Source organism: Scyliorhinus torazame, chromosome 15 (genome assembly GCF_047496885.1).
Source record: "Scyliorhinus torazame isolate Kashiwa2021f chromosome 15, sScyTor2.1, whole genome shotgun sequence".
Taxonomy (NCBI): Eukaryota; Metazoa; Chordata; class Chondrichthyes; order Carcharhiniformes; family Scyliorhinidae; genus Scyliorhinus; species Scyliorhinus torazame.
The window spans coordinates 89,728,138-89,755,314 of NC_092721.1; the positions used below are offsets into that span (position 1 = coordinate 89,728,138).

Below are 27,177 nucleotides of genomic sequence, written 5' to 3' on the forward strand. Positions count from 1 at the left end.
AATGCAAGAAACTCATAATAATAATAATCATTATTATTTTCTACTCATTATATTTGATCCTGTTTGGAAATGTCTAGTCCAGTGCTGTTTGCACGAGTGAAAAAGCATAAGGTAATGGGCAGCACGGTAGCACAGTGCTTAGCACTATTGCTTCACAACGGCAGGGGCTTGGGTCACTGTCTGTGTGGAGTCAGCACGTTCTCCCGGTGTCTGTGTGGGTTTCCTCTGGGTTCCTCCCACAAGTCCCGAAAAAGACGTGCTTGTCAGATGAATTGGTCGTTCTGAATTCTGTGTAGCCGAACAGGCCCCGGATGTGACTCGGGGATTTTCACAGTAACTTTATTGCAGTGTTAATGTAAGCTGACTTGTGACACTAATAAAGATTATTATATGCTGCTTTGGCTAATAATTTTTAATGGCTTTTGTAGATACTTAAAAGCAGCTGGAGAGAATGAAGTGGCGAAATAGGAACAAGCAGAAACTTGTATAGATTATTCACACAAATGTGTTCTAAATGCAGAGGTGTTTTGATCGGATGGAAATCTGCTGGTTGCAGTGAAGACGACCGATGAGGAACGGAAGTTAGGAAAGAGATTTCCTCATGTGCTAGCTGAAAAATATGGTGCTGTAGCTGTTTTGGGTCTGTCACTGTTGCTGGAAATATTTTAGCAGAAAGAAATCTTCAAATCAAGAGCCAGGAGCTAACTTTCCTTTATTTTTCAGAGACACGAGCCTCCAACTGCATTTTTGAATACACAGAATGTTGATGGGGAAGGAAATGTTATCAGTTTCATTCATGGAACTTTGTTGTTATTCACTTTCTTATATCCAGTGACAATGTTCATTTTCAACTTTTCAGAAAATGCACATGATATTCATGCTATACTTTTTAAACAGACTTGGTCAAATGAATTAAAAATGTTATGATATTTTTTGAAACAGCATTCCTGATTAAAGATGACAGAGATTTAGAATTATCTGAATTATAGCAGCTGTTAACATTTAATATAATTTCCTACACTACAACAGTGACGATGCTTAAAATATTCCATTTGCCTGGAATTGGTGATTTATAATGTATGTCAACTTCAACTCCCAAAGAGAGCAGCTGTGCGTATGTTTCCTGGTTCTCAAACCAGCAATCTTGATAGTCTCTCCTGCCCTCTAGCCCTGGTAAATGGAGTAAGATAATACATTTTTGAAAAATTGCATTTATAAAGTATCTTTTGTGACCACATGATGTCGCAAAGTGCACTTTTGAAATATAGGGTGTCATTCTCCCACCCCCCGCCGGGTCGGAGAATGGCCGTTGGCCGCCGTGAATCCCGCCCCCGCCGAAGTCTCCGGTACCGGAGATTGGGCGGGGGCGGGAATCGGGCCGCGCCGGTTGGCGGGACCCCCCGCTGGATTCTCCGGCCCGGATGGGCCGAAGTCCCGCCCAGGAATTGCCTGTCCCGCCGACGTAAATCAAACCTGGTATTTACCGGCGGGACCAGGCGGCGTGGGCGGGCTCCGGGGTCCTGGGGGGGGGCGCGGGGCGATCTGACCCCGGGGGGTGCCCCCACGGTAGTTAGGCCCGCGATCATGGCCCACCGATCCGCGGGCGGGCCTGTGCCGTGGGGGCACTCTTTCCCTTCCACCTCCGCTACGGCCTCCACCATGGCGGAGGCGGAAGAGACTCTCCCCACTGCGCATGCGCGGGAAACTGACAGCGGCAGCTGACGCTCCCGCGCATGCGCCGCATTTCCGCGCCAGTTGGCGGGCAACAAACGCCATTTCCGCCAGCTGGCGGGGCGGAAATCCCTCCGGCGTCGGCCTAGCCCCTCAATGTTGGGGCTAGGCCGCCAAAGATGCGGAGCATTCCGCACCTTTGGGCCGGCGCGATGCCCGTCTGATTGGCGCCGTCTTTGGCGCCAGTCGGCGGACATCCCGCCGTTGGGGGAGAATTTCGCCCATAGTCACTGCTGTAATGCTGGATATGCAGCAGCCACTTTGTTATTTATAGCTCGCTGTGCGAATGTGATAATGACCTAATAATCTGGTTTTGAGTTGTTGATTCAGAGATAAATATTGGCCAGGACACGAGGGATAACCCCCCTGCTCATCTTCAAAATAATACTAATAGATCTTTTCTGTCCACCTGAGGGGGCAAACAGGACCCCAGTCTAATGTATCATTAGAAAACGATTAGTTGCAGTTTCCTCACTCCATCATAATAAATAAAAAATGGAAACAAGAGAGGATAGTTGTATTCTTTTGCAAATGTTTTTAAAAGAAAAACTTTTCACATAACATTTGTATAAATTGCAGAATTGTCTGCGTTAGTCCTAATAAACATCGATGCAAACATTCTACTTCTTTAAGCTTCAGGATGTTTGCCTACATTTTAAATCAAATATGTTTTCCAGCCATTAATAAATGACAACAGGTTTTAGGTGTCCAGGTGAATGGTAACATGACTGTAGAATGATAGGTCGACATTAACTATATCATTGTGGGTCAGGTACAGAATTTGTGCACTTCTCTGTAATTTCAAAGAGGTAGTAGTACATGTTTGTTCTCAAGGCAACATCATATGCTGTCTCACCCACGTTATTTTTTAGATCTGAATTGATGTAGCGATTCATTAACAACAATTCAATGGTTTCCTTTGTGCCTTTACTTCCTGAAGCAAGATGCAATGCAGTCAGCAAACCATTGGTCTGGGCATTGATGTCTGCTTCATGTTGTAGAAGAAATGAAGCTATTGCTGCATTGTTCCATTTACAAGCACTGTGCAAAGGTGTCCAACCATCGACAGTACGAGCATGCACATCTGCTCCATGAGCTATGAGCTCACGAGCAACCTCTATATGATCATTGTAGGCAGCCCTATGAAGAGGTGTGTAGTTGTCATCATCTTTAACATTTACCAGATCTGGATTTTCAGAGAGCAGTCTCCTTACTATTGAAATCTATAAGAAAACAAAATTAGTTTAACACTTGTTGTTGCACATATAGAGACTTAAGTGATGGTTTATTTGTTGCCTTTTCTTGCCATTTGTATATCATGGAACTTAGGAACATTCATAGCTTTTGACAATAATGATCTTTTAAACCTGTTTCTTGAATAAAAACATTTTATAAGTTATCATTACTAAATATTCCTGTTGCAACCAAAAACAAAATGTGTGACAGCAACAAGGTACAACAGAAAATGTAATTGAGTTAGGCCTTCAATGTTTTTCAGATTTCATAGTGAAAGGATGTGTGTAATGGTGTTGAAGAAGCAGTTTGCTCCAGAGAATTATGAATCAGAGCACACTTGGATAAAAAAAGCACATATACTCTAAATACATAGATACATAGAAGATAGGAGCAGGAGGAGGCCTTCTGGCCCTTCAAGCCTGCTCTGCCATTCATCACGATCATGACTGATCATCCAACTCAATAGCTTAATACTGCTTTTCCCCATAGCCTTTGATCCCATTCTCCCCAAGTGCTATTCCTAGCCAACTCTTGAACATATTCAATGTAGCCGCCTCTTGAACATATTCAATGTAGCCGCCTCTTGAACATATTCAATGTAGCCGCCTCTTGAACATATTCAATGTAGCCACCTCTTGAATGTATTGAATATATACTCCTTAAGTGTACAAAGAAAAGTACAGCACAAGAACAGGTCCTTCGGCCCTCCAAGCCTGTGGCGAACATGCTGCCCGTCTAACCTAAAACCTTCTACACTTCCGGGGTCCGAATCCCTCTATTCCCATCCTATTCATGTATTTGTCAAGACGCCCCAGAAAAATAGATCGAGAGATGTAGATTTATAATCTAAAAGGTGGGAGTATGGTTAGAAAAAGCCGTTAAATGCAAACAGAATTCAGCATTTTATTAAAAGGGCCATCAAATATGAAAACAAGAAAGTGATATTAAATTTGGATATAAGATTGGTTTGGCCATAACTGGAGCATTGCATGTTAGTTTGGGCATATAAAGATATATATGTATACAGAAATACTTATGGATTCATGTCATGGAAAGAGTAGAGTGACGCTTCACTGGGATAACAGAAATGGGAGGTTGTATAGTTGTAAAGAACGGTTTGAAAATTGGACCTTTTCTTTTAAACTATAGGAACAAAGGAGGTTAACAGAGGAAAACAAATAAAAATAAAACAACTTGGATCTACATACTGCTTTATCAAATCCTCAGGAAGTCCTAAAGTGGTCTCAACCAATGAATTGCAGTGTAAAATGGGTAAATTAACAGATGTTGTGAAAATGATAGGAAGTTTTGAGAGGGTTAATAAATGAAAGACTTCCTGCCATTTGACACCAAAAGGGCAGCACGGAGGTAGCAGTTGAGGATTATTATTAGAATAGAGGAGGAACATTGTTTTTTTTTTTTTAAACAAAAGTTATTCGAAATTACCACAAGTGGCTATTGGGGCAGAGACAATAACATCACTTCAAAAATAATTGGAAAAATATTTTAAAAGGAATAATATAAACGGAACTAGGACAAGAGTAGACCATTTCAGTTATGTGCCAGCCACAAGTCCCCGATGGTCTCCTGTGCTTGTGTCCAAAACTTGTAGTTTCAAAAGTCTGCTTTGCAATTTTATTCAAAGTACCTCACCACTTGCTATTTCTCCTCTTTTGTGGCTGCTTTATCAAATACCTCCACCCTGTACTTGGGAAAGAAGCTAGTGTAGTGTTTAGCACAGGACTAAATAGCTGGCTTTTAAAACAAGCCTGCAGTGTGGGTTCAATTCCCGTACCAGCCTCCCCGAACAGGCGCTGGAATGTGGTGACTAGGGGCTTTTCACAGTAACTTCATTTGAAGCCTACTTGTGACAATAAGCGATTTTCATTTCATTTGAAATTCACTTCCAGCTGCAGCTCATTTAATTTCTCCCGATAAAATACTGTGCTGTACCATGCATCTCGGGTAAGACCTTGGGTGGGATTTTCTAGCCCTTCCCACCAGCGGGATCGTCATAATGGTTCAGGTAAACTATTGATTCATTACATCCATGAATTCTCTCCCATTAAAACTTGTTTTTCTTCCTTCTCTCTTCTCTGCTCCTGGCCTGAATACAGTGACATAAAAACAGAAAATGCTGGAAACGCAGTAGGTCTGGCAGTGTCTGGAGAGAGAAACAGAGTTGATGTTCCGTGACATGTTTTCACAGATGATCACAGCCCAATGATACCTTCTCAGTCCAAGTATTTGTCTGATGTTTCTCTTGGGATTTTACCAGGGTTGCTACTGATCTTCCACAAAAGTTACAGTGGGCAATTGGGAGAACTCCATATAAATTATTTCACAATGAATGCTGGAAGGCATTCTGTGGGCGCCATGACAAAACCCGAGCCTTAATAACGCCACATACAGTCTCCTGGAAAGGTTACTGGATAACAAAAGAACTGGGAACCCAAATATATGTTGTACTGCCTTCTTGACCTAAATTCCTGCACTTTTCTGCTGTCCCAGTCAGAGCTTATGCCCCAGATTTTCTTTTTTTAAAAAAAATATTTTATTGAAATATTTGGCCAACCATCACAGTACATTGTGTATCCTTTACACAGTAATATAACAATATAAATAACAATGGCCAGTTTTATAAACAAGAAATAAATAATATATAAACAAAAACAAAACTAAATGGCAACTGCCTTGTCCCAGATAAATATTCTCCAAAAATATGTTTTAACAGTCCAATATACAATTATCTAGAACAACAACCTATACATATTATACTTATATATTAACATCCCTGAGAATCCCTCTGGTTCCTCCCCCCCCTTCTCTCCCCCCCCCCCTCTCCCCCCCCTCCCTCCCCCCCCTCTTGTACCCTCCCTGCCAGTGACAGGGATACCATGTCCCATCTCTTGAAGTCCTCCTCCATCTGTTCCACCAGCCGCGTTAAGTTTAACCTATGCAATGTACCCCAATTCTTGGCTATCTGGATCCCAAAGTAGCGAAAGTCCCTTGTTACCTTCCTCAGCGGTAAGTCCTCTATTTCTCTGCTCTGCTCCCCTGGATGCACCACAAACAGCTCACTTTTCCCCATGTTCAGCTTATATCCTGAAAATTCTCCAAATTCCCCAAGTATCCGCATTATCTCTGGCATCCCCTCCGCCGGGTCCGCCACATACACCAATAAATCGTCCGCGTAAAGAGATACCCGGTGTTCCTCTCCTCCCCTAAGTACTCCCCTCCACTTCCTGGAACCCCTCAATGCTATTGCCAGGGGCTCAATCGCCAGTGCAAACAATAATGGGGACAGAGGACATCCCTGCCTCGTCCCTCTATGGAGCTGAAAATACGCAGACCCACGTCCATTCGTGACCACGCTCGCCATCGGGGCCCTATACAGCAGCTGTACCCATCTAATATACTCATCTCCAAAGCCAAATCTCCTCAACGCCTCCCACAAATAATCCCACTCCACTCTATCAAATGCTTTCTCGGCATCCATCGCCACCACTATCTCCGCTTCCCCCTCTGGTGGGGGCATCATCATTACCCCTAACAGCCTCCGTATATTCGTATTCAGCTGTCTCCCCTTCACAAACCCAGTTTGGTCCTCATGGACTACCCCCGGGACACAATCCTCTATCCTCATTGCCATTACCTTGGCCAGAATCTTAGCGTCTACATTTAGGAGGGAAATAGGTCTATAGGACCCGCATTGCAGCGGGTCTTTTTCCTTCTTTAGGAGAAGCGATATCGTTGCCTCCGACATAGTCGGGGGCAGCTGTCCCCTTTCCTTCGCCTAATTAAAGGTTCTCATCAGTATCGGGGCAAGCAAGTCCACATATTTCCTATAAAATTCGACTGGAAATCCATCCGGTCCCGGAGCCTTCCCCGCCTGCATACTCCTAATTCCTTTCACTACTTCCTCTATCTCGATCTGTGCTCCCAGTCCCACCCTCTCCTGCTCCTCCACCTTAGGAAATTCCAGCCGGTCCAGGAAGCACATCATTCTCTCCTTCCCATCCGGGGGCCGAGCTTCGTATAATCTTTTATAGAATGCCTTGAACACTCCATTCACTCTCTCCGCTCTATCTCTCCTTCCTCATCCCTCACTCCCCCTATTTCCCTCACTGCTCGCCTTTTCCTCAATTGATGGGCCAGCAACCTGCTCGCCTTCTCCCCATACTCATACTGTACACCCTGTGCCTTCCTCCACTGTGCTTCTGCAGTACCCATTGTCAGCAAGTCAAATTCTACGTGTAACCTTTGCCTTTCCTTGTACAGTCCCTCCTCCGGTGCCTCCGCATATTGCCTGTCCACCCTCAGAAGTTCTTGCAGCAACCGCTCCCGTTCCCTACTCTCCTGCTTTCCTTTATGTGCCCTGATTGATATCAGCTCCCCTCTAACCACTGCCTTCAGCGCCTCCCAGACCACTCCCACCTGGACCTCCCCGTTATCATTGAGTTCCAAGTATTTTTCAATGCACCCCCTCACCCTTAGACACACCCCTTCATCTGCCATTAGTCCCATGTCCATTCTCCAGGGTGGACGCCCTTCTGTTTCCTCCCCTATCTCCAAGTCTACCCAATGTGGAGCGTGATCCGAAATGGCTATAGCCGTATACTCCGTCCCCCTCACCTTCGGGATCAACGCCCTTCCCAAAACAAAAAAGTCTATTCGCGAATAAACTTTGTGGACATAGGAGAAAAACGAAAACTCCTTACTCCTAGGTCTGCTAAATCTCCACGGGTCTACTCCTCCCATCTGCTCCATAAAATCTTTAAGCACCTTGGCTGCAGCCGGCCTCCTTCCAGTCCTGGATCTCGACCTGTCCAGCCCTGGCTCCAGCACCGTATTAAAATCTCCCCCCATTACCAACTTTCCCACCTCTGGGTCCGGGATGCGTCCTAGCATGCGCCTCATAAAATTGGCATCATCCCAGTTCGGGGCATATACGTTTACCAAGACCACCGCCTCCCCCTGTAATTTGCCACTCACCATCACGTATCTGCCCCCGCTATCCGCCACGGTGGTCTTTGCCTCAAACATAACCCGCTTCCCCACTAGTATAGCCACCCCCCTGTTTTTCGCATCTAGCCCCGAATGAAACACCTGCCCCACCCATCCTTTGCGTAGTCTAACCTGGTCTATAAGTTTCAAGTGCGTCTCTTGTAACATAACCACGTCTGCCTTAAGTTTCTTAAGGTGTGCGAGTACTCGTGCCCTCTTTATCGGCCCGTTCAGCCCTCTCACATTCCACGTGATCAACCGGGTTGGGGGGCTTTTTACCCCCCCCCCCCCCGTTGTCGATTAGCCATCCCCTTTTTCCCAGCTCCTCACCCGGTTCCCACGCAGCTGTGTCCCCCCCAGGCAGTGCCCCCCCGCCCACCCCACCCCATTCCGGCTCCCCCCTCTCCCCAGCAGCAGCAACCCAGTAACTCCCCCCTCCCACCCCCCCCGCTAGATCGCCCACTAGCGTAGTTACACCCCCCATGTTGCTCCCAGAAGTCAGCAAACTCTGGCCGACCTCGGCTTCCCCCCGTGACCTTGGCTCGCACCGTGCGACGCCCCCTCCTTCCTGCTTCCCTATTCCCGCCATGATTATCATAGCGCGGGAACAAAGCCCGCGCTTCCCTTTTGGCCCCGCCCCCCATGGCCAACGCCCCATCTCCTCCACCTCCCTTCCTCCCTCCACCACCACCTGTGGAAGAAAGAAAAGTTACCGCATCGCAGGATTAATAACATAAAACTCATCTTTCCCCCCTTTTTCCCCCCCATACTCGCCCCACCACTTTGTTTCAAACGTTCTTTTTTAATAACCCGCTTATTCCAGTTTTTCTTCCACAATAAAAGTCCACGCCTCATCCGCCGTCTCAAAGTAGTGGTGCCTCCCTTGATATGTGACCCACAGTCTTGCCGGTTGCAGCATTCCAAATTTTATCTTCTTTTTGTGAAGCACCGCCTTGGCCCGATTAAAGCTCGCCCTCCTTCTCGCCACCTCCGCACTCCAGTCTTGATATACGCGGATCACCGCGTTCTCCCACCTACTGCTCCGAGTTTTCTTTGCCCATCTAAGGACCATCTCTTTGTCCTTAAAACGGAGGAAACTCACCACTATGGCTCTAGGAATTTCTCCTGCTCTCGGTCCTCGCGCCATCACTCGGTATGCTCCCTCCACCTCCAGCGGACCCGCCGGGGCCTCCGCTCCCATTAACGAGTGCAGCATCGTGCTCACATATGCCCCGACGTCTGCTCCTTCTGCACCTTCAGGAAGACCAAGAATCCTTAAATTATTCCTCCTCGCGTTATTCTCCAGCACCTCCAGTCTTTCCACACATCGTTTATGGTGTGCCTCGTGCATCTCCGTCTTCACCACCAGGCCCTGTATATCGTCCTCGTTCTCGGCAGCCTTTGCCTTCACGACCCGAAGCTCCCGCTCCTGGGTCTTTTGCTCATCCTTTAGCCCTTCGATCGCCTGTAATATCGGGGCCAACAGCTCCTTCTTCATTTCCTTTTTAAGTTCTTCCACGCAACATTTCAAAAACTCTTGTTGTTCAGGGCCCCATGTTAAACTGCCACCTTCCGTCACCATCTTGGTTCTTGCTTGCCTTCCTTGCCGCTGCTCCAAAGGATCCACTGCAATCTGGCCACTTCTCTCTCCTTTTTCCATCCGTTTCCGGGGGGGATTCCCTTCTGGTTTACCGCACAGTGCTTCTAGCCGTTAAAATTGCCGTTGGGGCTCTTATTAAGAGCCCAAAAGTCCGTTCCACCGGGAGCTGCCGAAACGTGCGACTTAGCTGGTCATCGCCGCACCCGGAAGTCTGCCCCAGATTTTCTTGTCTAGGTAACAATGAGGCTAATGTTGTTCATGGTTGTTTCTGCATAAATGGCATTGCAATTTTAGAAGAGGGGCAAATGCCCAGTTAAATGCTAATAACTGACTTCCGTGGACCATGGAATAAGTGGTCACACACAAGGCAGCTCCTGCCCAAGGTTACAGAAAAGAGCTCTTTTTTAATCAATACAGGATGGAATTTTGATGAAAAGACGTAGGTGAATGTTGGAGGGGTACTTTCCCCCAGGAATGGTATGTCTCTTGGTTACCAGACCCGGCAGAAACAGTAAAAGATTTGGCTGGAGCTGCTGTAAAGGCAAAAGCCTCTTCCAGCATGCAGGCGGGGGAAGGGCAAGCTTAAAGGCTTCAAGCTGACTTGAGGGCCTTTATTAAAGGTGAATTCTAGCAGCAGAGGGAACAACTGTGTAAAGATCTCACCAAGGCCATTGAAGAAGCGGGGACGAGGCTTCCGGTGGTGGCCATGGAGAAGTAGGTCGCGCATTCGGCAGCTCCCGTCTGGAACGGACTCTCAGACCTTTTTCAGGAGTTTCCACAGACTTTTGGGGGCAGATTGGTGAAGCGAACACTGCCAAAAGGATTCCCTCTCTGTGGGACTTCCGGTGATGGTGGGCGGGAGGCAGCTGCGCGTTGGAGGGCTCCTGTTCGGGAACGACATTGTCGGGGGTTATATCCCGGTCTTAGGGCCAGCGAAGGCAGTGAAAGTCGGGAGACAGCACAAAGAAGGGAAATGTCGAAAACCGGCAAAAAAACGGCTGTGAAAAAAGCAGCTGGAAGTCCGTCGGGGAGTGAAAAGGTCATCGCGGGGCCAGTAAAGAAAATGGTGGCTGGAGCGCTAGGGGAGGCCACATTGCTTACGGCTGAAGAAATAACTAAGGTGATGGCTGTGGAATTCGAAAGGCAGTTTACGAAACATATGGAGGCAATAAGGAAGGGGATGGGGGCGATTTTGAAAGTGCTGGTGGAGGAGGCGATTTCCCCGGTGATGACGGCGGTGGCGAGCGCAGTGGCGGAGGTGCGGGAGCAAGGGGAGGCGCTGAAGGAAGTGGAAGAGACAGTACTGCAGCACAGTGGTCAACTTACCTCGATGGGGAAGGCGATGCGGAAGGTGATGGAGATCAACAAGGATGTGCGAGGCAAAATGGAAGACCTGGAAAACAGATCCAGGCAACAGAATTTGAGGATTGTGGGGCTGCCTAAAGGAATTGAAGGACCGAGGCCGACTGAGTATTTTGCCGCGATGTTGGTGAAACTATTGGGGGAGGGGGAGGATCCCTCCCGATATGAGCTGGATCGGGCACATCAGTCATGGAGGCCTGTACCAAAGGCGAGTGAGCCGCCAAGAGTAGTGACTCTGTGCTTCCGTAGGTACAGGGTAAAGGAGAAGGTCCTGTGCTGGGCTAAGCAGAAGCGGGTGGTGCAGTGAGCTGGAGCTGGTATACGCGTATACCAGGACTTTATGGTGGAGCTGGCGAGGAGGCGGGCTTCCTTCAACCGGGTGAAGAGGGCACTGTGCGTTAGCAGGGTGCAGTGCGGCATTGTATATCCAGCGAAGCTGAGGGTGACCTACAAGTTGAAGGACTTTTATTTTGGGACGGCAGAAGCAGCGGAGGAGTTTGTGAAGGCAGAAGGACTGTGGCAGAATTGAGAAATGGTCATGTACCAATGTAGCCTCATGACTGTATTTTGTTTTTGTTTCACTGCGTGCTGGTGTATGGGCTATAGGAGCCAACGTTGTGTATATTTGGACAAGGGAGGAAATGGGACTTTCAGTCGAAATGAGGGCTCTTTGGGGTGTAGGTGGATATGCGGGGTTTGTGTGCTAAAAGGGGACTTCTGGGTTTTTCCTGGGGCCGGGCAAGGGGGAAAGGGACACGGGCGGGGGCCTCCACGCTGGCTGGTTTAAGCCGGCCAGTGAACGGGAGTGAGGTAGGGGGAGGGGCTGCGGCCATCGGAGCCTGGTAGAACAGGATCTGAGTGGTCTAGCCGGGGTGGAATGTTGGGGGTAGGGAACCAAGTTTGGGGGGAGGAGTTTTACAAGAGGAAGTGGAGGGGGAGGAGTTGGGGAGGGGTTTACAACTCTTGGGTGTCATTTACGGTACTCTTTTGGAGGTTGGATGGCATTGAGTGTTGTCGGCGGGGGGGACACGGGGACTCTATAGGTTAATGGTGGCCATGGGCGATTCCGGACTCCTTTTTCTTTTTCGCTTTTTTTTCCACCGTGGGAGGGTTTGTTTTATTTGAGGCATATATTGACAGTTGGGTGGGGTGGAGGAGGATGGGATCGTTGTTGATGTTAAGGGCATTGACTTTGTATTTGTTACCGTTTGTTGCCTGTTGGTGGGGTGTAAATTTTGAAGGAAAATGTGAAAATGGAGACTAAAAACATTTTTTAAAAAATGCTAATAACAAAAAATTGCTGTACCCATTGCACCCTTCTTATGTTATCTCACAAGAAAATGGAATTTGTCTTCCTCATTAATAACATGCATTAAATGTCATAACGTTGACTTCCGGTGACGGCGGGCAGGAGGCAGCCGCACACTGGAGGGCTCCCGCTCGGGAATAGAAATTTTGGTGTTTTTACGCCTGGTCCCAGGGGCAACGGAGGCTGATAAAGCTGCAAGAAGGCACAGGGAGGAGAAATGTCCAAGCTTGGGAAAAAAACGGCCATGAAAAAGGGGGTTAATGAAAGTCCGCAGGTGAGTGGAAGGGTCAGTGCAAGAACTGTAAGGAAAGTGGAGGCTGGAGCACCAGGGGAGGCCGCATCGTTCACAGCAGAAGAAATGACCAAAGTGATGGTTGTGGAATTTGAAAAACAGTTCACAAAGCACATGGAAAGGATGAAAAGGAGATAGAGGTGAGTACCCCGGTGAGGGTGGCGGTATCGAGCACAGCGGCGGAGGTGCGAGAGCAAGGTGAGACACCTTGATGGGGAAAGAGTTGCGGAAGGTGACAGAGACAACAAGGGTCTGCAAGCCAAAATGGAAGACCTGGAAAACTATTCCAGGCGGCAGAATCGGAGGATCGTGGGTCTGCCCGAAGGGGTGGAAGGCCCGAGGCCGACGGAGTATTTTGCCATGATGTTGACGGAGTTATTGGGGGAGGGGGACGATCCCTCTCGATACGAACTGGATCGGGCTCATCGGTTGTGGAGGCCTATACCAAAGACGAGTGAGCCGCAAGAGTAGTAACTGTTTGTTTCCGTAGGTACAGCGTTGAGGAGAAGGTCCTGTGCTGGGCGTAGCAGAAGTGGGTGGTGCAATGGGCTGGAGCTGGTATACGCATATACCAGGACTTTACGGTGGAGCTGGCGAGGAGGCGTGCTGCCTTCAGCCGGGTGAAGAAGGCACTGTACATCGGCAAGGTGCAGTGCGGCATAGTATATCCAGCTAAGTTGAGAGTGACCTACAAATCCAAGGACTTTCATTTTGGGATGGAGGAAGCGGCGGAGGAGTTTGCGAAGGCAGAAGGACTGTGGCAGAATTGAGAAATGGGACTGAGAACAGGTCATGTACCGATGTAGCTTCGTGTAATTTTATTGTTTCACTGCGTGTTGGTGTATGTACTAAATGAGCCGACGCTGTATATTTGGACAAGGGAAGAGTTGGGACTTTCATTTGCAATGATGTTTCTTTGGGGTTTGTGTATGCAGGGGTTGTGTGCTAAAGGGGATTTCTTGGTTTTCCTGGGACCGGGCAAGGGGGAAGGAGACCCGGGCGGGGGCCTCCACGCTGGCTGGTTTAAGCCGGCCAGTGAACAGGAGTGAGGTGGGGGGAGGGACTGCGGCCATTGGAGCCTGGTAGAACAGGTTTCAGTGAGTCTAGCCGGGGTGAAAAGTTGGGGGAAGGAGTTTACAAGAGGAAGTGGAGGGGAGGTGTCTGGGAGGGTTGGGGGGGGGGGGGGTTGGTTCTACAATAAATGGGTGCCATTTGCAGTACTCTTTCGGGGATTGGATGGCATTGAATATTTTGGGGAGGGGGTTGGGCTATGTGTCAATGGTGACCAGGGGCGATTCCTGATTCCTTTTTCCTCCTTGGGAGGATTAGTTTTATTTGATGCTTATATTGTCAGGTGGGCCGTTGTTTGGGGGGTGGTGGGAGGATGGGATCGTTGTTGTTGGTAGGGGGATTGACATTGTAATCGTTACTGTTTGTTGGTGGGGGGTAATATCTGAAGAAAATGTGAAAATGGAGAATAAAAATATTTTAAAAAGAAAATGTCATAACGTTGCTATATTTACAAGGTAGATACAAACTAAATTCACGATAGATGTATAGGGCTAGGAATTATAAGCCTAAGTATTCTTTCAAAAATATGCTAAGTTTTAATGATTCCAATCAATTGCCCTTGCACTAAAATTAAGAGTCTCACTTTGTCAGGTAAAGTATTTTTGAAATTTTAAGAATGTCAAATGTTAAACTTTTAAAAATCCTTTATTTCTTTTTTCTCTTTTAATCCAATCTTTCTTTTTCTCTTTTTGTATGTTTAAACACAGAATTTACCCCCTTGCAGTCAAATTCCTTCCCAGTCCTTCCATTATTTATACCCCAATGCTTAAATAAAATTTGTTAAGACGATGTATCCCTGTTGGTTATCCTATTCACTCAGATGCTCCCTTTCTTTCACTGAGTCAATTTGAGGACAAATTATTTTTGAGTTGAAGGATAAAGGGGTAAGTCTAACTAATGGCAGGCACAGTTAGATGCCCTGCTGCAGCAATATCTGGCCTCAAATAAATGAGCCTTGACAAGATAGAAACTAGAATATTCCCACTCTATACACTGTAACTGACCATTATTCTATATGGTGCATTTACACATTGACCCATTAAGGACCCATAAGACTGCTTAGAGATAACATTTTTAGAATTAAAATATCATGTTAAATACCATAAAATAGTAGCAGTACCGTTAAATGAAAACCCCCTCACATGTTTTGAATTTTCCAGTTCCAAGAATATTGCTGCATCAATGTGATAGCATTCGCAATGTCCTACATAAAGTTCATTGTGGGAAAGAGAAAGATATGCAAAGACCTGGCTGCAGAGTTTCCTTGTGTTTTCACGTGGATATTGGTTTCAAAACCTTAAGAGAATATATGCAGTGACTTCTAGTTATTATGTATTTTGATCCAATGATTCGTGATTTTAAGCCTACCTGATCCACCACCTACCTGACCCGGCAGGAGCCGAGAAGACAGAGTTCCCCTGCACACTTTGGCACGTGCATGACTTCAATTAGTTCCCAACCCAGAGAGCTGTCTCATTGTCAGACCTGGCCTTCAGCTAGAAGGGGAATATGTCTTTGGGGGGGGGGTGGCAGGGATGGAATTTTGCTAATAGGGTTTGCGTATTGTTAGCTATACCAGCATTTATTGCCCATCCCTAATTGCCCTGGAGAAGGTGGTGGTGAGCTGCCTTCTTGAACTGCTGCACAGTGAAGGTGGTGTAGGTAAACCCATGGTGCTGTTAGGGACGGAGTGTCAGGCTATTGAACCAGTGATGATGAAGGAACAGGATATATTTCCATGTCAGATGGTGTACGATTCAGAAGGGATTTTGCAGGTGGTGGAGTTCTCATGCTTTTGCTGCTTTCGTTCGTCTAGGTGATAAAGGTCAACAGTTTGGGAGGTGCTGTCGAAGAAGTCTTTCTGGGTTGCTGCTGTGCATCTTGTAGATGACACTCGCTGCTGCAGTGGTGCGCTGGTGGCAAAGGGAGTAAATATTTAAGGGGATGGATGGGGTGCTGAACAAGTGGGTTGCTTTATTCTAAATGTTGAGCTTCTTGAGCATTATTGGAGCTGCACTCATCCAGGCAAGTGGAGAGTATTCCATCACACATTCTACTTGTGCCTTGCAGATGATGGAAAGACTTTGGGGAGCAGGCAGTGTACCACTCACCACAGATATCCAACCTCTTACCAGTTCTTGCAGCCACAGTTCTTAATATGTTAAGTCCAGTTAAGTGGTGATGGGGGGGTAGTAGAGAAAGAGAGAGCAAGAGTGATTGACGATTCTGTAGGGTTTAATAACAATGGGGAGGTCTTGCTGTCGGTGGTATAGGAGGCATTGAAGGCGGTGGGAAGCGGTGAGATCGTCTCCTATAAGGCGCAGGTGGATAGGGAGGCGAGAGAGGAGTGGCCTTGGCTGGTAGATGAAAGTTTCGAAGTTGATGGGATGTATGCGGAAGATCCCACCATGGAACATTTGGCCAGTAGAAATGAACTGCAGACGCAGTTTGACCTTTTGCCCACAGAAGTGGTACGCTAGTTGAGGTGGGCAGAGTGTGGTGTGTGAGTATAGGAATAAGTCACTTGCTGGCGGGGCAGCGGCCTCCCAGGAGATTGTTCAAGTCCAGGATGGGGTGAAGGGGCTGGTGATGGTGCCGGAGCAGGAGAATAGGATATTTTAGGAATTTTATTGGAGGCTATATAGGTCAGAGCCTCCGGGGGATGAGGCGGACATGAGTGACTTTTTGCAGGGACTGTAGTGTCCCAGAGTGGAAGAGGAGGAGCAGGTTTGGAGGAGCCGGTAGGGATTGAGGAGGTTCGGACGGCGATAGGGAAATGCAAACGGGTATAGCACCGAGGCCGGATGGGTTCCCGGTAGAGTTTTCGAAGACGTTTTCGGACGGGGTGGCACCACTGTTGGTAGAGATGTTTTAGGACGCCATAGCTAGGAGGGGGTGCTCCCTGAGACGATGGAACAGCTATCTATTTCACTTTTGTTTAAAAAAAAATAAGGACCCAGTGGAGTGTGAGTCTAATTGGCCAATATCCCTGTTAAATGTGAATGCCAAGATTCTTGCCAAAGTGTTGGCGCTTAGGCTGGAGGAATGTCTCCCGCAGGTGGTTCATAGATCATAGAACATACAGTGCAGAAGGAGGCCATTCAGCCCATCGAGTCTGCACCGACCCACTTAAGCCCTCACTTCCACCCTATCCCCGTAACCCAATAGTCCCTCCTAACCTCTTTGGTTACTGAGGGCAATTTATCATGGCCAATCCACCTAACCTGCACGTCTTTGGACTGTGGGAGGAAACCGGAGCACCCGGAGGAAACCCACGCAGACACGGGGAGAATGTGCAGATTCCGCACAGACAGTGACCCAGTGGTTTGGGGAGGATCAGACAGTATTTGTAAAGGGTAGGCAGTTGTTCTCGAATGTGTGGCGCTTAGTTAATGTGGTGCTCGCCACGTCAGAAGTGGGGGGGGGGGGGGCGACTTCCGGTGGCGCCCTTGAGGAAGCAGGTCGCAGGTCGGATCGCTCCCGCCCGCGATGGGCAAACGGACCTGTTTCGCAGGATTTCTTCAGGACCTGGCGACCTGAATCGGTGGAGGGGACGAAAGGAAAAGGTTTCCCCCCCGGGGTATGGACAGTTGGACCAGAAGTGGTCGAGTGGAGCGGCGAAGTTCGAAGCAGGAGCAGCAGGGACCCCAGACCGGGCAGCGAAGCATGGCGGACGGCAGGGACCAGGGAGCGGAGGCTCACTGGCCAAGGGAGCAGCAGATGGAGTTTTTTAGAAGCTGCTTCACCGAACTGAGGAGGGACACGTTGGACCCGATGAGGGCGGTGATGGATCGAATGGTCGAGGCGCAGGCGGTCCAAGAGAAGGCGCTAAGGGAGGTCGAGGTGAAGCTCTCCACCCAGGCGGACACGGTAACGGAGCTGGAGCACGTGGTGGAGGAGCTGAACTCTCGCCAGAGGAGGATGCAGGAGCAGCTTGAATAGCTGGGGAATAGAGCCAGGAGGCAGAACCTGAGGATCGTGGGCCTCCCCGAGGGCTGTGAGGGATCGGATGCGGGCGCATACGTGTTGGTTATGCTCGGGGCGCTGATGGGACCGGAGGCCTTCCCTCGACCCCTGGAGTTGGATGGGGCGCATAGAGCCCCCGCAAGGAAGCCCAGGACGGGCGACCGACCGGGGGCCTTGGTGGTTCGCTTTTATCGGCTTGCTGACAGGGATCGTGTGCTGTGATGGGCCAAGACGGAGAGGAGCAGCAGATGGGAGAACTGCGAGGTGCGTATCTACCAGGGCTTGGGAACGGAGCTGGCAAAGAGGCGTGCAGGATTCATCAAGGAAAAGGCAGCCCTCTTCAAAAAGCAGGTGAGATATGGAATGCTGTATCCTGCGAAGCTCTGGGTTACATTTGAGGACCTCCATCACTACTTCGAGACACCAGAACAGGTTTGGGCCTTTATTAAAGAGAAGAAGCTGGACTTGAACTAACGGGCACTTAGTTTTTTCAGTGCTCTAACTTGCTTTGACTAGGAATGGACTTTTATTAAAAGAAGAAGCTGGACTTTAACTAAAGGACTCTGGGCTCACAGAGCTTTTGTGTGGCGGCGGTCTGTTAAAGTATCCTGTACTGTAATGTTTTATCGAAGATTGTTTTCAGCCTGGACAGAGAGCGGGGGCTGGAGGGCGCACTGCTTAGGGTGATTTTGGGAGATTGCAACAAGGTGGGGCGGGAGGGGGGGGCTGCACTTGGTATCTTTTGGCGGTAGATCGGGGCCTCTGATGGGGGGGGATGGGCTCGGGGCTGGTTAAGGGACTTGAAAGGGCACGGGGAGATACAATCAGGTTAATGGGTCCATAATGTGTGGGGGGAGGGCCCGAGCATTTGGGCAGGAGACAGTCGGGCGCCAAGGGCAGGCGTCGGCGTAGCTAGCGTAGGTCAGGGGGCACCAGGGAGAGTAGGAGAAGGGGCGGGCTAGGGCCAAGCGCAGGGCGGACCTGGCAGGTCAAGCCTCGGGGGGCCGGGGTGGGTCAGGAGGGGGAGCAGCCGGGAAGGAGAGCAGAGAAGACTTGAGGGCAGGGGGGGGGGGGTGATCAGGGATCCCCCGGGGGAGAAAGTCGCTTGCAGGGGACAGCGTAGGAAACTGACAGCAGCAGCACCCGGGGTGGGGGTGTGTGGGAGGGTTAGAGCATGTGGGAGAAAGCATTTGATCGGGTAGAGTGGAGTTATTTGTTTGCAGTGTTGGAACAGTTTGGGATTGGGCCTAAGTTTGTGGCTTGGGTCGAATTGTCATAAAAGGAACCAAGCATAGGGTGTCCCTGTATGCTGTTGACCTTTTGTTGTATATTTTCAACCCGGTTCCCAAGTTGGGGGGTATAATGGGGCTGTTCAAGCAATTTGGGCTTTTTCAGGATACAAATTGAATTTGGAGAACAACGAGTGCTTTTTGGTCTCACTGCCAGGGTAGGGTGTGGGCTTGCCGTTTCATGTGGCTATTACTCACTTCAGGTATCTGGTGGGGCAGGTAGTTCGAGACTAGGCCCAGCTTCATAAATTGAATTTTACAAGCCTGGTGGGCAGGGTCAAGGCGGATCTGTTGCGGTGGGACAGCCTCCCCCTATAAATGGCAGGCAAAGGTACAGTCAGTAAAGATGAATGTTTTGCCTCTGTTTTTATTCTTATTCCAGTGTTTACCGGTCTTCTTGCCAAAGGCACTTTTTATGGGGTGGAACGGTTGATTTTGTAGTTTGTCTGGACAGGTAAGGTCGCAAGGATTTGGAAAAGTGTGTTTCACAGAGGCCGACGGGGGCGGTGGGGGTGATGCTGTTATTCTTTCTACTTTGTGTTGTTTTATTTTATGTATAAAATGTTAAAAAGTGTATTAAAGTATTTTTAAAAAGAAAGAAAATCATTGCAAACTGTCTTTTGTGATCCTTGCTCTGGGGTGGAAAGGGGCAAGTGCAGTTGTTTCCCAAGCAAACATGCGATAGTAGGTAGAGATGTACAGGATCTCACCTCCTTAAACTAGCAACCTTTTCCTTGGTGTACCCGCTCGATGTCCCATGGTTCTGGCAGTCCGGCCGTTTATACTTCAGTCTGAATGAAGCTTGCAGCCTCAGTTAAAGACCCCACCCACCTCCTTGGACCTTCCTGCCTCAATTAAAGCCAGTTGTGGGCAGGCTGGAAGCAGGTTTGGGTCAGGAATCTGATTTTTAAGTTTTTACACCCCACCAGACCAAATCTCACCTGTTTTTGTGGTTAAAAAGATCTGCCAGAGTCATGCACACTAGTGTATCGGACTCACCTGGTTTTTCTCAGATGCCCAGAGTAATAGACCTGCTGGGTCGTTTTCCAACTCCATCTCTTTCATTTTAAAATCAGAATCACTTTCAACCTCATCTTCCTCATCTGACTGTCTTGGCCACTTGCTATGTGTTCCCATAGGTATCAGATGTCCATGTGTCTCTAACAAATCCAGCTGATTGAAGTATTCTGGAAAACTTGCCATCCCTTCAATGTTGTATTCCGGATTCTGGTTTTCTCCAGGTGTTTGATTTTCTCCTGAAGGATTTGCAACAAGTGGCTCATTTGCTTTGGCATCATTTTTCTCTTGTCTATTCATCATCTTCTCTGAAAAACAGTATTATCCTAATTAAATAATGGTGATTTAGCTTGAAAATATTAATGGCTTAAAAGATGATTTCTCATTAATAAATCCAACAGCAGAGTGCAGGATAGAAAGTCACCCCATTCTCTCTTACTGCTCCCTGCTCCATGTTCAGTAAACGTCATTCAATTTGGTCACATTTAACAATATGACCAAAATCTATTGTGTATCAAAATCCATAGTTAATACAATCTCCGAGACTATTTCCTTCGAGCTATTTGTGATGTCTCATATGCCATTAAAAGGACATTATTAAATGTTTTTGGTGAATACTAAACAACATCTATGTTGGTGTCAATCCTACTCCACCGGAAAAAATAGTAGTTACAACACTCTAATGCAGCCCGGACAGTTGGACAATATCTATTTTAGTACAACATGCAAGGACAGGCAAATAAAAATGCTCTATGTGGATCTGAATGAAAAGCCGGTGGTGTAGCAGGTCGAATGGCTGAAATGAGCTTTACTTTCCTGTCACATGCAATAAGACCTATAATTGACCTTAGTTATTTTCTTCCCCTTCATTCGGACCTAAATATTTTTGGAGATGTGGTGCATTAAGACAGGAAATGCAAGGTTTCCTATCCCGAGACAGAAAAGAGATTGATTATGATCGCCTCGTCATTAAGAAGCTGCTGTACTAGGGCAAGCAATGGATCAACCTTCATAGAACTAAGGAGACTGTGTTAACATGCCTTCCCTGAATCTCCCTCTCACTGGAATAATACAAATTCAAAAGTGGAGACATTAGGATAGAGACAATAAAGACAAACACTAATTAGAATTGAAGCATTAAAAGTGACAAGAGCCAAAATTCAGATGTGAGCGGTTAGAGGGGAAGAATACACAGAGAGAGGCACAGAAATATTTAGAATTATATAAAGAAACCAAGAGCAGTGTATTTTGTCAATAAAGGACCGAAGTAATCAAAAATTGGATTGGATTGGTTTATTGTCATGTGTACCGAGGTACAGTGAAAAGTATTTTTCTGCGAGTAGCTCAACAGATCATTAAGTACATGAAAATAAAATAAAATAAAATGAAAATACATAATTAAGTTAAAAAAGAAAGGTTTGTAATAATGTTAGTCTTAAATTTTAAAAGATTAGTACGATTATAAGATAAGTAAAAAGAGGATCTGTTTGGGAGAGCACGGAGAGTCGCCAAGCTCTGGCGCCATCTTGTGCATGACATAAGAATGACATTACAGTTCTGAAGGAAAGCTCATGATTGAAATGGGTTTATAATTTGCTGTTTAAATAACCATGAGATTATTTGTGTGAATGCTTCAGAAACATCAGGGGAAGGCAGAAATCCAAAAGCTCCTGCTCTGGGCGTGGAAAATACACCTGCTCCCTACACCCCATTCAAATGAATATTAAAAGGCAGGAAGTTGCTATACTTGCACCAAGATACAAATTAATACCACCACATAAGTTATTGTTCTTTTCAGTCCAAGAGTCCAAGTACCGTATTAATGATGCTTGTTAGTCACTACTGGTCAATGTCTTTGGCACTGAAAATTAACTATTACATTAACTATTGTATGGAGTCATTTTCATTCTGCTTTGACAACGAGTCATCGGACTCGAAACGTTAGCTCTCCCTACAGATGCTGCCAGACCTGCTGAGAATTTCCAGCATTTTCTTTTGTTTTTCATTCAGGGTTTTGTTGGGGATTTTAAAAAGATATAAGATTTTATTTAAGCCTCCTTTCTGTTTCTTTCTCTCTCGCTCATATTAATCAAATATTTCCCTATTTCGTACTGTACCTGAAACACTCTAATTTACACTTCTTCATCTTATTAATTTCACAATTCTTCAATCTGATTGGTTAAAATACATATTTCTAAGTGCAAGCTGATTATGTAATCAGCTCGCTCTTAAAGTAATTTGTTACTCAAAATTTTAAAACCAGGGGGCAGCACGGTGGCGCAGTGAGTAGCACTGCTGCCTCACAGCACCGAGGTCCCAGGTTCGATTCCAGCTCTGGGTCACTGTCAGTGTGGAGTTTGCACATTCTCCCTGTGCTTGCGTGGGTTTCGCCCCCAAAACCCAAAAGATGTGCAGGCTAGGTGGATTGGCCACACTAAAATTGCCCCTTAATTGGAAAAAATGAATTGGGTACTCTTAAATTTATTTAAAAAAATTTAAAACCAAAAAATGCAGCAGATAATCCAACAAAGGCAGTAGACAGAATCACAGATTTGCTACGGTACATGAGGCCATTCAGCCCATTGTGGCTGCACAAGCTCGTCAAATGAGCATTATGACTTAGTGCCATTCTCCTGCCTTTTCCCAGTAACCCGGCACATTGTTTCTATTTGAATAATCATCTAATGCCCTCTTCAATGCCTCAATTGAACCTGCCTCCCCACTTCCAGACAGTGCATTGCAGACCCAATCCACTCGCTGCGTGAAAACGTTTTTTCTCACATCACATTTGCTTCTTTTGCAAATAATTCTAAGTCTGTGGCCTCTCATTCTCAATCTTTTTACAAGCAGGAACAGTTTTCCCTCTATCAAATTCACTTCTACAGCAGACTCCTAGCTGTCAATGGAAAGTAGAGCTGATTATTCAAACAAAATACATTTTAATGTTTTAACATGATTTAAAAAGCCATTCTATCCCAATATTCTTTTATTTTAGCGTTTTCAGTGTGCAAAAAAGGGAAATCTTAATCTTGCCTTTATATATAAACTACTAACAATTTGGAATTGTTGAATATGAAATGAAAGCATCCAGTTGTTGAAAATGGGATAAGTACAATATTTGAAGCAAACATTGGCTGAAAAGATTAGAAGTTTGGGATTGGAAGTCTTGTGACTGTGGCTTCAGCTAAATCAGGGTTTTTCAAACTCAGGGTCGTGACTCATGGGTGGGTCACTGGCGGATGTTGGGAGGGTCGCGCGATCGGTCGTGGTGTTCCCGATTGTGGGAGTAACACCGAACAGCCGCGACCGGCTTTTAAATTGAGAATGCTGGCCGCAACCGGCCTTTAAATACAAACAATGGAATCTTCCCACCAGAAACGGTTGCAGAAAGCAGTTCACACACCTGGCATTCACACTAACATCATGCACCCTGTTCGTCCGTGCTTTGGATGCAAAATCACAGAGAGATTCCTCCATTTTGTAACTGGTAATAAGCAAGTAACAGGACTGTGTGAAGGGCCAGAGGCACAAACAGGCCAGGATCGCACAACAGAATCTCCTGGAGAGAGCTTCTCAGGAGGGTCCATGGCAGGACAAAGCAATGCTGGTGTTAGCTGTATCCAGAGCCTTTGGTGAACAACTCATTAAGAAACTGAAATCGGGAATAAAGTAGTATAAAGGTGATTTCTTGAGGTGTGGCTTTGTTAATTGTGCAAATGCAAATTAGGATGCAAAGCCCATGTGTGTTATATGCAGAGAAGTACTGGCAAATTTATGTTTAAAACCATAAAAACTTCAAAAGCATTTGAACACTAAGCATGGTGAGTTTGAGGGCAAACCTCTTGATTTTTTTCAAAGGGTGCAACGAGAACTTAAATCGTCAGCTGAAGTCCTTAACAGAAATGTAACATTGAATGACAACGCAAGTGAGATTGCGAGGACCAAGAAGTCTGACCTGTCGCATTAAAGGTAAGCAATATTAATGTGCTTTGAAGGTCAGCCGGTGTGGGTCGTGAATGTCGGCCGGCATGGGTCGCGAAGGTCGGCCAGTGTGGGTCGCGAAGGTCGGCCAGTTGGTGAAAGTTTGAAAAACATCGAGCAAAATGGCACAAATACTACATATTCTTATCCATGTTTTACGAGGCAAAAGTTGTATTATAGTACAATAATTGAACCATGTCTCCTTTAATACAGTGTTCTTGAGGTCCAGAGCTACACAATGACATGGTAGGTCTAGTGGACACGAGTTGGTTGCACCAGGACAGACGTGGCTCTTTTGGGTCAGAGAAGGTTCTCAGAGATAATCGGAAACCAAGTTGTATTATTTGTATGTAATTTAAAATAAATGGAAGACAAAAATCACTGCAATAAAGCCTGTTTTACAATAAGCACATGTGTAAGTCATGAGTGGCGCTGTCATTAGAAGTTTGTTGAGATGGTACCCACTAAAAGATTTGCTAACAGTTCACATGACACTCAATACTGACAAGAAACAGCGTGTAGATGAAGGGAAAAAAGGGTGGAAACCTTGAGTTGACCGAGCCACTTGAGAAGCCATTATTATACATTTGTTTCTTTTGTTAGGATTAACTGAAGTGGTTAGAGGGAATAAATAAGCTTGGATGGAGGAGGCCATTGGACTGATTAAGCATGTCAAACCAGACAGAAGAGTCAAGTAGGGATAGCAATCATAAAAGATTCAGTTTGGTAATGTTGACCAGGCTAGTCACAATAGTGAGGGCAGAAACCACACTGAAATAATTCAGGGACTATGGGCAGACGAGTCTGAAGTTGGATCATGAATGTATGTTTCAAAGGGAAAGGTAGGTTAGGCATGAGTAGCAGTTAACATGGCATTGGAGGTAAGGAGGAAGTGACTGGGGTAGGGTGGAGTTGAAACAAAATGGTTGTTGAAAAGAGGATTTGCTTGAGAATAATTAGTCTGTGAGCGGGGAGACATCAAGTCAGTCGCCTTCATGTTTCAGGGAGCAGAGGTTGGAACTAAATCAATAAAACAGCAAAGATTGCAATATGATCAAGAATTTATTTTAATCTATAATTGAGAACATCTGCACGATTTCCTCAGCTTCTGGTCAACAGATGCCAAGCTATCTCTCCCATCTAACTCTGAATCATGTTACTCGGCAGCTTTGTTTCCCTCTCAAGTTCATCTCTTGCTCGAGGCTCAGCATCTACTCATTGGATTCCTTCTGAATCTAACTCTTAACCACTCAACTGGCCTGAGGGCTTACTGATATTGTACATGGCCCTCTTTGTTTGAGCACTGTCCCATTATTTTTCAAAAGCATCACCATCATCACATCCAAAAATCATACCCCCTTCTCAGCAACTTCTCTAATCCCAGTTTCAAGATCCTTTTATGCTTCTTATGAATTCAGGACTGCCAATGGATATCTTCTCACAGTCAGTGATGTCACTCTCAAGTGGTTAAGTGTCTTATTTTTGCAGATGTGATTATGTATACTGCCCCATATCTATTTATGCAATAGCATAATCCAGGAATGTAACAACTGCATCCCCCTTTCACATGGACCAGTTACTCATTGTCTTTAGCTCTGAAAGAAAGATTAAAAATTGTCCCTTCACTTCCCATGACTCTGGCAGAATTTTTTCCAATTGGTCAGTTTTTCAGCTATTGCAAAAATGGATATATAATGAGCATTTTGCTGTACTACAAACTCCAGTGCCTTCTATAACCACCACCCTCACAATAAAATCCAAATTGTTCAGACCATCACTACCTGGCTCCTGTTGTTCAAAACGGTCAAATTTTATTCTCATCTATAAATCTCTCCCCTACTTGTGCAACCTGCTTCAAACATACATCCCCAGTCTCTTCCCTCCCTCCTCCATCATTCATGGCTGAACCTCCAGTCACCTCAGCCTTATTCTCTAGAACTCCTATTGCCTTATCTCACCACATTTATTTTTGTTATTTTAATTTTGAGTACCCAATTATATATTTTTCCAGTTAGATAATTTAGCATGGACAATCCACCTACTCTGCACATCTTTGGGTGTGTGGGGGTGAGACCCACAGACATGGGGAGAATGTGCAAACTCCACACAGACAGTGACCTGGGATCAAATCCAGATCCTCAGCGCCATGTGGCAGCAGTGCTAACCACTGTGCCATCCCTCACTACAAGTGTCTTTAACCAGCCATTTGAGCAGCACGGCAGCTAGTACTGGTCTCACAGCACCAGGGACCCAGGTTTAATTCTGGCCTTCGGTGGCTATGTGGTTTGCAAATTCTCAGTGTCTGCGTGGGTTTCCTCCCTCAGTGAAAAGATGTGAGGTTACGTGGATTGGCTATGCTAAAGTGCCCTTAGTGTCCAGGATGTGCAGGTGAACTAGGGTTGCAGGGATAGGGCGGTTAGGGTGCTCTTTTAGAGGGTCGGTGCAGACTCAATGAGCCGAATGCCCTCCTTCAGCACTGTAGGGATTCTATGATTCTCTCCTAATTCTTCCTCAAGAGTGTGAAGCTGCCTCCACCAGAGACATTTTCATAGTGTACCCAGGTGCAATTAGATTGCTGAGGCTATGATTCAAGTCAGACTGCTAGAGAAAATACAAGGGTGATGGTCTCAAGATAAAATAGTAACCAGAGGAGAAAATGGTCTATTTATTAGACTATAAGACATAGGAGCAGCATTTGGCCATTCCTCCATCGAGACTGCTCCGCCATTCAATCATGGCTGATATTATTTAATCCCCATTCTCCTGCCTTCTCTTCATAACTCCATATCCCCTAATTACTCCATCCAACACTAACATGAGTACAATTTCATGTTTAAAAATCACTTGAGCTGGGTGTCACTATGGATTCTAACTCCTATTTTGATTAGGATTAAGAGCGGTATAGCAATGGACTAGTAATTCCAACAGGGCATCTTGAACTAAACAGCTGTCGTAAACCCCCACCTGATTCCCTCAAGTCTTGTGGGGCAGGGAACCTGCCGCCCTTATCCAATCTGGACTAGCTCGAGAGGGAGGGATGGGGAATGAATGCGGCCACCAGGATGAATACAGAATGGCGCGTAAACTGAGCTTGTCCCGCACTTTGCAATGCCTCACCGATTACTCACACTTCCGGTCACCGCGGCCGTTTCACTGATTGTGTCCGGGTTAAACCGAAAGTGAAATTCCGTCTCCTGCGGTGATTGGTCTGCTCCGGCGTCCCAGCGGTGATTGGCCGGCTCCGGCGTCCCAATGGTGATTGGGCGGCTCCGCCATCCGAGCGGTGATTGGCCGGCTCCGGCATCCCAGTTGTGAT

General features: G+C 46.6%; 1 protein-coding gene across 5 annotated transcripts; it reads right to left on the bottom strand.

Moving 5' to 3' along the window:
* Positions 1-695: 695 nt before the first annotated feature.
* ankrd49 (ankyrin repeat domain 49) lies at positions 696-27,102 on the bottom strand. 5 transcript variants are annotated; one of them, XM_072476412.1, is made up of 3 exons: positions 26,979-27,102; positions 19,863-20,188; positions 696-2,954 (listed from the first exon to the last, which is right to left on the bottom strand). In XM_072476412.1, exons 2-3 carry the CDS (start codon positions 20,181-20,183, stop codon positions 2,490-2,492), a joined length of 786 nt encoding a protein of 261 aa, XP_072332513.1. In that variant the 5' UTR covers positions 20,184-20,188; positions 26,979-27,102; the 3' UTR covers positions 696-2,489. The 5 variants fall into 5 exon arrangements, with proteins under 5 accessions (XP_072332513.1, XP_072332514.1, XP_072332516.1 ...); XM_072476413.1 differs by having other exon boundaries at positions 26,990-27,088; XM_072476415.1 differs by having other exon boundaries at positions 19,863-20,183; positions 26,979-27,002.
* Between the last annotated feature and the right edge of the window lie 75 nt (positions 27,103-27,177).

What these genes read in the sequence shown, in the direction of transcription:
- ankrd49 (XM_072476412.1), bottom strand. Translation starts at nt 20,183, where the DNA reads ATGATGAATAGACAAGAGAAAAATGATGCCAAAGCAAATGAGCCACTT. An exon ending in GGGCATCTGAGAAAAACCAG is followed by an intron (nt 2,955 to 19,862) that starts GTGAGTCCGATA and finishes GTTTTCTTATAG; the next exon opens with ATTTCAATAGTAAGGAGACT.